We start from the raw sequence: 10,662 nt of genomic DNA, 5'->3' as shown, positions 1-10,662 counted from the left end.
CAAAGTTAGAAAGTATCCTTTACTTGCTTTGAAAAGAATTAAACTAGTCAAGTTGTATCAATTATGTTATAATAACAAAAAAATTGGGGGGACAACTTCACTTTTTGGAGATTTGTTGAAAAAAGGAGATATTTTCGGATGAACCTCACAGGGGAAAGGGTCATCAAAGGTAACGCCCGAGACCTCAGGAGGACTTCTGCTGGTGACGTCTGAAACCATTAAACAACTAGATACTCTTGTTGGGGTTTTGCCTGAAACCCAATTCCCAAAAAAAAAGTTTTTGGTGATATCTGATTAGAGAGAAAATCCAGATCCAATACATGAGATCATCGGCTGCTGTTGTCACGACCAAGTAAACGCCGACGTCTGTATGTTTAACATAATACGTTTATTTCAATGTCGTGTAGGGGACATTAATATGTAACAAAAATACATTTCTAGAAAAGAAAAGTCAAATTTCATGATTTTGGTTTTCAAGTTTTGGTTTCCATGCATCGTGGGACAAAGTCAAGTTTTTGCGGCAAACCATCTTTTGCTTCATTTTTTAGATATACTGAGGTAGCATCCGCAATTTCCCCGTAAATTTACCAATAAATTCCCCGGATCTTTTGGTGACTATTCTGGGCATTGCGGATAAAGACCCGTAATCTTTATAAAATTTCACAAAACCAATTCACTGAAAATACGTCGGCATCAGAGGATTTCCAAAAAGATATATCTGTTGAATTATAATATAAGTGTCAGATTATAAAAAAGTAAAACGACGTATAACACCGTTTAATCATTTTATCATTGTTGCTGCCTTACTAATGCTAAAATATAACTCTTCTCTGAATAGCCCGCCATCATACATAAATCAGAGTTCAACAACAATATCATAAATTATTCCCGCGTTGAAAGAGTCGTCGGAATCAAACATAAGAAATCGTTTTTCGTCGGTTTTACTTAAACCGTGGCTTCTTACGTTGAAACTGACAATTTCGATTAATCCGACGCTCCGTACAGCAATCCCGACAAAAACCGACAAAAACCGTCGAAAACCGACGCTTCTTACAAGCAAAACCGATGAAAACGACGAAAATCGACAGGGACCGACGCTTCGTACGTCGTTTTCGTCGATATTTCTCAACGCGGGTTGTTACTTATCTTACCTATCTTATTTTTTTAAAAAAAATCAACCTTAAAGGAATGTGTAGTTAAACTTTTGCATTTTAAGAATCACCTCATAACGAAATTAATAGTTTGGTTCCTAAGTTGCTAGTTTTATCTCTGTTCAATGTTAATAAGTTCTGTTTGGTTATACTTGTCAATTTTTGAAGAACACCGATAGTTTTCGCTAGGAGGAAATATTTTAGAGTGAAAGATAACAACATATTTGTTTTCTGCAAATCAAAGACATCTACTTTTTTCTTGTCTTCCTAGAAATCATTAGTATTTATTATAAAAATCATGGGCCGGAGGACATTGCTGCAGCATCATGTCAAACACGAACTTTTGCAGTCATACAAGGACTGTATTAGGGCATACGGCATGATTTTTGCAATATCACAGACACACACACACACACACACACACACACACATATATATATATATATATATATATATATATATATATATATATATATATATATATATATATATATATATATATCCGGGTCGAATTTTTCCGCCCAAAATGATAAAAGAGTGGGGCTGCAATAGGAGTATTTTTATTGGAAAATGCAGCTCAAAACTCTTACACCTTTTTGGGCTGCATTAGGCTTCCGACGGGGGGTAAAATGGTGCAAGAGTGATGGGGTTAAAAAACTACATCTATTTTGTCTGTCAGGGGGGGAATGATTTAAGATGTAATATATATGATCCTTGTTTGATTACTAAGAATTGGCGTCGCCGGTTATTCAGCACACTCAGTTTTAACCTCTCGCCACCTGTTTATTTTACTTTATTGATCACCTTAGACACATTGTGTCATAACAATCAACATTCTGCACAAAGTTGGCTGCAGCTTAAGCACTTTGTAACAAATACTGAATACAAAACGGTCGCACTTAAAAAAGTTTGAATAATTAATTTTGCAAATATGATATACGCTTGCACAAGTTCTGTGATAGGTATCCATGCAACATTTTTGTATTTCGTGAATTAATAATGAAAAGGTTATTTTCGGTAGAAATTTCCTAAGAGTGCTATTTGAAAATCTTGCCAGATGGTAATCACCAAGGAAAACAAAAACCCTCCACGCAGCTCACTTTCCCAAATTATGTTTTTTTTAATCTTTCGGCGATTTCTGTGAAGAGTCCTCAATAAATTTTGATTGATCTCTTTCTCTGTTTATCTATAGAACTCCTTTAGTCGAAACAGAAATGAAATCTTGCGTTCTTCATAATTCAGCTGACACAACTCTAAAAATGTTTTTGAGCAAATCTTTCCTTTAATTTAAGTGCTCTCCATTTTTGTATGCAACCGAGCCGAATCTAGCAAAATATAGTATTGCATTCTTCTTTTCATTTCAGTATTTTAGCTTTCTAAACAACTAAAAAGAGACAAATCTAACTACGATGAATGCAAAGGTCAGTATTTCAGATTCTTTGACATTAAAGTTTATTTTGGTTATTCTCATGTCTCCAAGAACGAGAGCAAGTGCCAAAGAGACGAGATCTAAAGTTACTTTGTTTGAAGATTACTTTCCGGCCTTGGAGTTAACGGGAAGTTCATTTCAGTGGACAAGGAAGCATTCAATTTTAGTCTATGCAAATAATTTTTAAAAATATAAGTAACACTATAGTTGAATTCGAAAAATTTCTTCAACTGAAAAAACTTGACCGTTAAAGAATCTACAAAATTTTTTAACGTCAAAGATGGAAAAAAATAGCCCGAGTAAACGATATAAAGAAATGGCCGTTATTTGTCTGGATAGTTAGAGTTTCTATTTAGAGCACCTATTCAAATATTGGAACGACCAAATGTGCAGTGCGATGTTACGGTTATGCCAAAAAATAAACTAGAGAACCAAGGTTCCATTTAATTGCAAAACTGGGCTATCGAAGGATGTTCACATGATATAAAGAAGGATACATGCATAGTTATTTCTATACATACATAAGCTCATAACTAATCGGGGGTTGGCCAATTATGCCAAGAAATATGCAGGATATAGTCTTATGGTTTTTCAGGCTAGCGTGTGCAATAACTTGTAGCAAGAATGGAAAATGCGTGTCGTTCAACTATTGCGACCGTGGAATGTGCCATCTGAATGCTATGACAATCAATGACGACTTCGTTTTGTCAGTAGTCAAAAGAAATGAAGAATGTGTGTATGCTGGACGTAGAGATAGCTGTGTCAGAAGCGATCCATCATACGAAGTCATTTTCTTTTTTAAATCAACTTTAAGCAATAGCTTTTGCCCCATGAAAAAATATGACCCGGTAGTTTATAGTGTATTTAAGGTTGCATGATTTGAAAACGGGAGCCAGATATGGAGTTTTTGACTCAAGACATGTATGGCCCTAGTTGAGAGATCGAATTTACATGAAAAGACTTATAAATTCGACCTGGGGGGGTTTATTTCCTTACCTTATATACCTGGTCGACCTCCTAGTAAGGGTCAACCTATAGTCTTCTCATAAGTCGACCATACCCAATATCGATCAACTACGGTCTTTTCATCAATCGACCAACGGTCTTTTCATATCCCATATCGGCCGACCTACGGTGTTTTATACACAATATTGGTCGAACCATAGTCTTTTCATAAGTTGACCAAGGGTCTTTTCATACCCAATATCGGTCGATCACGGTCTTTTCATATCCGGCACAGTTGTTCTAAAGTCTGAACACAGGTCTTTTATTTAACCAAAATTATGGAGTTTCATAAAATCGACCGTGACCAACATCAGTCGACTCATAGTCCTTTCATATCTGGTACAGTCGACCTAGTCTTTTCAACCAACGGTCTATTCCTAATCAATACGGTCGACCTAAAATGTGATCATAGGTGCTTTTTATGAAACATTGGATGTCATAGACAACGGCTCGCGAAAAAGTCTTAGATTTCCGAAGGCCTCTTCAGCTTCTTTGACGGCTAGGGACGGTGCATTACTGAGCTCCAAAAGAGCGCATTGAGCCTAGAACCATCAAAGAAAATTATTGAGGCCCTGGAAATGGATGTGGTTGATGCGCGAGAACAGGAGAAAAGAAGAAAGAGTGCGTTTTTGCGCTGGAGGCACACAAAGAAAGGGGTGGGTTTGCAGCGCGAGATCAAGAGAAAAGAAGAAAGGGCGGTGGTTTGCGCTGGGGGCACACAAAAATAGGAGTGGGGTTGCAGAGAATGAACAAGAGAAAAGAAGAAAGGGTGGGGGTTCACGTTGGGGGCTCCCAAAGAAAGGGTCGAGGTGGCAGTGCGAGAACAAGAGAAAAAAAGAAAGAGTGAGAGTTCACGCTGGGCGGCCACAAGGAAAGGGTTAGGGCTGCAGCAAGAGAACAAGAAAAAAGAAGAAAGAGTGCGGCTTTGCGCTGGAGGCTCACAAGGAAAGGGGTGGGTTTTCAGCGCCGGAAAAAGATAAAAGAATAAAAGTTGGGGCAATCGCGCTGGGGGCACACAAAGAAAGATGTGAGTTTGAAAACCGAGGAAAAGAGAAAAAAAGACAATATGGGGGATCGAACTCGGTCACACAAAGCAAAGGATGGGTTGAAACGCGAGAGGAACGGAAAAAAAGGGTGGCAATTCGCGCAGGGGGCACCCAAACAAAGTGGTTGGTTGAAGCGCGAAAACAAGAGAAAAGAAGTGAAGTTGGGGTTTTGCGCTGCCGACACACAAAGAAAGGAAGGGTTGGGGTTGCAGAGCGAAAACAAGAGAAAAGAAGAAAGGACGGGGGTTCTCGCTAGGGGCACAAAAAGAAAGGCGTGGGATTTCAGCGCGAGAACAAGAGAAAAGAAGAACAGATGGGGTTCGCGATGAGGGCACACAAAGAAGTGGCTAGGGTTGAAGCGCAAAAACAAGGGAAAAGAAGAAAGATAGGGTTTCGCGCGTGGCACACAAAGAAAGGTGTGAGGTTGAAGCGCGAGAACAAAAGAAAACAAGAAATGATGGGAGTTCGTGCTGGAGGCATACAAAGAAAACTCTGGGGTTCCAGAAAACTCAAGAAAGGGAGGGGGCTCTCGCTGGGGAAAAGGGTGGGTTTGAAGTTCGAGAACAAGTGAGCAGAAAAAAAATGGACGTTCTCGGTGGAGGCACAAAAGAAAGGGATGTGGTTTCAGCGCGGGAAAAAGATTAAAAAAATAAAAGATGGGCGTTCGTACTGAGGGCACACAAAGAAAGGTGTGGGGTTGAAGAGTGAAAGGAACGGAAAGAAAAGGTGGGGATTCGCGCAGGTGGCACTCAAAGAAAGGGGTTGGTTGAAGCGCAAGAACAAGAGAAAAGAAGAAAGGCTGGGGGATCGCAATTGGGCACAAAAAGCAAAGGATGGTTTGAAACGCGACAACAAAAAGAAACAAGGAAGGGTGAGCGTTCGCGCTGGAGGCAAAGAAAGTAAAGGGCGGGGTTGCACCGCAAGAAAAGAAGAAAAGAAGAAAAGGGGGTTTGCGTTGGATGCGCACAATTGAAGGGATGAGGTTGAAGCGCGAGAACAAGAGAAAAGAAGAAAAAGTGGGCGTTCGCGCTGGAGGCACTAGAAATAGGGGTGGATTGCAATGCGAAAACAATGAAAAAGAAGGCGGGGATTCGCGCGGGGGGCACACAAATAAAGAAGTGGGTTTGCAGCAGGAGAACAAGTGAATAGAAGGAAGTGTGAGGTTTCACGCTGGGGGCACACAAAGAAATAAAAGATGTTGCAGCAGGAGAAAATGATAAGAGAAGAAAGTATGGGGGTTTCGTAGGACTCTTCAGCTTCTTTTACGGCTAGTGACGGTTCACTACTCATCTTCAAAAGATGTGCACCGATCATATAACCACCAAAGAAAGATATAGAGATCCTAGAAAGGCTTGGGGTGCGCATTGGAGGCACACAAAAAAGGATGGGGTTGCAGCGCGAGAGCAAGACAAAAGAAGAAAAGGTGGGGTTTGCGCTGGGGGAAGGGGTGGTTTCGATGCGCCAGAACAAGAGTAAAGAAGAAAAGCTGGGGGTTTGCGCTGGGTACACACAAAGAAAAAATGGCGTCGCAGCGGGAGAACAGGAAAAAGAAGGGAGTGTGGGGATTTGCACTGGGGGGAAAAGCGGTGGGTTTGGTGCCCGAGAACAAGAGAAAAGAAGAAAGGGTGTGGGTTCGGGCTGGGGACAGACAAAGAAAGGGGTGGGTGAAGCAGGAGAACAAGAGAAGAAGAGGCAAGGGCTCGCACGGGGCGCACACAAAGAAAGTTTTGGGGCTGAAGAGCGCGAAAAAAAAAGAGAAGAAGAAAGGGTGCCTTCATCTTGCTGGAGGCACAGAAAGAAAAAGGTGGGGCTGCCGCACGAGAACAAGAGAAAAGAAGAAAAAGTGGGCGTTCGCGCTGGAGGCACTAGAAATAGGGGTGAGTTGCAATGCGAGAACAAGAAAAAAGAGGGTGGGGATTCGCGCTGGGGGGAACACAAAAAAAGAAGTGGGTTTGCAGCAAGAGAACAAGTGAATAGAAGGAATTGTGAGGGCTCACGCTGGGGGCACACAAAGAAAGAAGTGATGTTTCAGCACGAGAAAATGATAAGAGAAGAAAGTATGGGGTTTTCGTAGGCCTCTTCAGCTTCTTTCACGGCCAGTGACGGTTCACTACTCATCTTTAAAAGAAGCGCACCGATCATATAACCACCAAAGAAAGATATAGAGATCCTAGAAAGGCTTGTGGTGCGCAGTGGAGGCACACAAAAAAGGATGGGGTGGCAGCGCGAGAACAAGACAAAAGAAGAAAAGTTGGGGTTTGTGCTGGGGAAGGGGTGGTTTCGATGCGCCAGAACGAGAGTAAAGAAGAAAAGCTGGGGGTTTGTGCTGGGTGCACACAAAGAAGAGATGGTATCGCAGCGGGAGAACAGGAAAATGATGAAAGTTTGGGGATTTGCCTTGGGGGGAAAGCGGTGGGTTTGGTGCGCGAGAACAAGAGAAAAGAAGAAAGGGTGCGGGTTCGGGCTGGGGACAGACAAAGAAAGGGGTGGGTGAAGCAGGAGAACAAGAGAAGAAGAAGAGGCAAGGGCTCGCACTGGGCGCACACAAAGAAAGTTTTGGGGTTGAAGAGCGAGAAAAAAAAAGAGAAGAAGAAAGGGTGGGTTCTTCTTGCTGGAGGCACAGAAAGAAATAGGTGGGGTTGCAGCACGAGAACAAGAGAAAAGATAAAAGGCGGGGGGTTCTCGCGCTGGGTGCGTGTTTGCGCTGGGGGCAAACAGAGAAACGGGTTGGCTTCAACCGTGAGAAGAAGAAAAAAAAGTTCGGGGTTCCATGCAGGAGGCACACAATGAAAAAGGTGGGGTTGTAACGCGAAAACAAGATTTTAGAAAAAATTTTGGGGTTCGGATTGGAGGCACACAAAGTGAGTGTTGGGATTGCAGCGCGAGAACAACGGAAAAAAAAGGAAGGGCGGGGGTTCGCACTGGGGGCACAAAAAGAAAGTTTAAGGGTTAAAAAGCGAGGAAAAAAAGAGAAGAAGAGAAAGCGGGTTCTTCATGCTGGAGACACAGAAAGAAATAGGTGGGGTTGCAGCACGAGAACAAGAGAAAAGATAAAAGGTTGGGGATTCACGCGCTTGAGGCACACAACAAAATGGTTGGGGTTGAAGCGCGAGAACAGAAGAAAAAAAGATGGGAAAAGATGCACTTGAGGCACACAAACAAATGGGTGAGGTTGCATCGCGAGAACTGGAGAAGAGATGAAAGGGAATGGGTTCGCGCTGGGGGCACACAAAGTAAGAAGTGGAGTTGAAGCTCGAGAACGAGAGACCAGAAAAAAGGGTGGGGGTTTGCATTGGAAGCGCACAAAGAAAAGGGTGGGGTTGCAGCGCGAAAACAAGAGGATATAAGAAATCTTGGGGTTCGGATTGGAGGAACCCAAAGAGAGTGTTGGGATTGCGGCGCGAGAACAAAAGAAAAGAAGAAAGGGTGCGTGTTCGCGCCGGGGGCAAACAGAGAAACGGGTTGGCTTCAACCGTGAGAAGGAAAAAAGAAAAAAAATTCGGGGTTCCTCGAGGAGGCACACAATGAAAAAGGTGGGGTTGCAACGCGGAAACAAGATTTTAGAAGAGATGTGGTGGTTCGGATTGGAGGCACACAAAGAGAGTGTTGGGATTGCAGCGCGAGAACAAGTGAAAAGAAGGAAGGGCGGGGGTTCGCACTGGGGGCACAAGAAGAAAGTGTTGGGTGAAGCACGAGAACAAGATAATAAGAAGTGGCAAGGGCTCGCGCTGGGGGCACACAAAGAAAGTTTTAGGGTTAAAAAGCGAGGAAAAAAAGAGAAGAAGAGAAAGCGGGTTCTTCATGCTGGAGACACAGAAAGAAATAGGTGGGGTTGCAGCACGAGAACAAGAGAAAAGATAAAAGGTTGGGGATTCACGCGCTTGAGGCACACAACAAAATGGTTGGGGTTGAAGCGCGAGATCAGAAGAAAAAAGATGGGGAAAAGATGCACTTGAGGCACACAAACAAATGGGTGAGGTTGCATCGCGAGAACTGGAGAAGAGATGAAAAGGCATGGGTTCGCGCTGGGGGCACACAAAGAAAGAAGTGGAGTTGTAGCTCGAGAACAAGAGATCAGAAAAAAGGGTGGGGTTTGCATTGGAAGCGCACAAAGAAAAGGGTGGGGTTGCAGCGCAAAAACAAGAGGATATAAGAAATCTTGGGGTTCGGATTGGAGGCACACAAAGAGAGTGATGGGATTGCGGCGCGAGAACAAAAGAAAAGGAGAAATGGTGCGTGTTTATGCTGGGGGCAAACAGAGAAACGGGTAGGCTTCAACCGTGAGAAGAAAAAAAGGAAAAAAAGTTCGGGGTTCCTTGCAGGAGGCACACAATGAAAAGGGTGGGGTTGTAACGCGAAAACCAGAGGATAGAAGAAATGTTGGAGTTCGGATTGGAGGCACAAGAAGAGAGGGGGAGGATTGCAGCGCGAGAACAAGAGAAAAGAGGGAAGCGCGGGGGTTCGCACTGGGGGCACAGAAAGAAAGTGTTGGATGAATCACGAGAAAAAGATAATAAGAAGTGGCAAGGGCTCGCGCTGGGGGCACACAAAGAGAATTTTAGGGTTTAAAAGCGAGGAAAAAAAGAGAAGAAGAGAGAGCGGCTTCTTCATGCTGGAGGCACAGAAAGAAATAGGTGCGGTTGCAGCACGAGAACAAGAGAAAAAATAAAAGGGTGGGGATTCACGCGCTGGAGGCACACAACAAAATGGTTGGGGTTGAAGCACAAGAACAGAAGAAAAAAAAGATGGGAAAAAGATGCACTTGAGGCACACAAACAAATGGGTGAGGTTGCGTCACGAGAACTGGAGAGAAGATAAAAAGGCGTGGGTTCGCGCTGGGGGCACACAAAGAAAGAAGTGGAGTTGAAGCTCGAGAACAAGAGATCAGAAAAAAGTGTGGGGGTTCGCATTGGAAGCACACAAAGAAAAGGGTGGCGTTGCAGCGCGAGAACAAAAAAAGAAGAAAGGGTGAGGGTTTGCGCTGGTGGAACAGAGAGAAACTGGTTGGCTTCAGGCGTGAGAAGAAAAAAAGAAAAAAATCGGTGCTCCTTGCAGGAGGCACACAATGAAAAGGGTGAGGTTGCAGCGGGAAAACAAGAGGTTACAAGAAAGCTTGGGGATCGGAATGGAGGCACAGAAAGAAATAGGTGGGTTGCAGCACGAGAACAAGAGAAAAGATAAAAAGGTGGGGGTTCGCGCTGGGGGCAGAAAATGCAGTGGTTCGGTTTGAAGAGCGAGAACAAGAGAAGAGAAGAAAGGGTAAAGAATAGCGCGGGGTCACACAAAGAGAGGAGTGGGGCTGAAGCTCGAGAAAGAGAGAAATAAGAAAAAATGGTGGATCGCGCTAGAGGCAGACAATAAAAAGGTGGGGCTGCAGTGCCAGCCACAAATAAAAAGATGGAGCTGATAACAAAAGTGAAGATGGGTGGGTGTTCGCGATGGGGGAGGGCACAAAAAATGGTGGAGTTGAAGCGCGAGAACAAGAGAAAAGAAAACAATGTGAGGGATAGTGCTTGGAGGCACACAAAGAAAAAAGTACGGTTGAAACGCGAGAACAGAAGAAAAGGAGAAAGGGTGGAGGTTATCGCTGGAAGCACACAACGAAAAGGGTAATTTTGCAACGCTAGAACAAGAGAAAAAGGAAAAAGTATGGGGGTTCACTCTGGGGCACACAAAGAAAGGGGTGGCTTTGGAGCTGAAGAACAAGAGAAAAGCGGAAAGGGTGGCGTGTTTGCGCAGGAGCAAACAAAGAATGTGGCGGGGTTGCATTTCGAGAACAAGAGAAAAGAAGAAAAGGTTGGTATTCGAGCTGGAGGCACACAAAGAAAGCGATGGAGTTACATCGCGAGAATAAGAGAAAAGAAGCTGGGGGTGTCACACTGGGGGCACACAAAAAATGGCGTGATGTTGAAGAACGAGAACAACAGAAAAGAAGAAAGGGTGGGGGTTCGCGCTGGGAGCACACAGAGAAAGTGTTGTGGTTGCAGCGCACAACCAAGAGAAAAGAAGAAAGGATGGGGGTTCGTAGGCC

At 43.7% G+C, this 10,662-nt stretch overlaps 1 protein-coding gene across 1 annotated transcript in view; it reads left to right on the top strand.

Moving 5' to 3' along the window:
• Window positions 1-2,453: 2,453 nt before the first annotated feature.
• LOC142334841 (uncharacterized) overlaps window positions 2,454-10,662 on the top strand; it is a 33,281-nt gene continuing 25,072 nt past the window's right edge. The window contains exons 1-2 of the mRNA XM_075383169.1: window positions 2,454-2,572; window positions 3,176-3,365. Of these exons, the coding sequence (XP_075239284.1) occupies window positions 2,565-2,572; window positions 3,176-3,365 (198 nt within the window). The 5' untranslated portion in view covers window positions 2,454-2,564. The remainder of the gene's footprint in view (window positions 2,573-3,175; window positions 3,366-10,662) is intronic.

This window comes from Convolutriloba macropyga, chromosome 2 (genome assembly GCF_964194025.1).
Source record: "Convolutriloba macropyga chromosome 2, txConMacr16.3, whole genome shotgun sequence".
Taxonomy (NCBI): domain Eukaryota; kingdom Metazoa; phylum Xenacoelomorpha; order Acoela; family Convolutidae; genus Convolutriloba; species Convolutriloba macropyga.
Note: the sequence above shows the minus strand (reverse complement) of the source record. Positions and strands in the feature narration are given on the sequence as shown.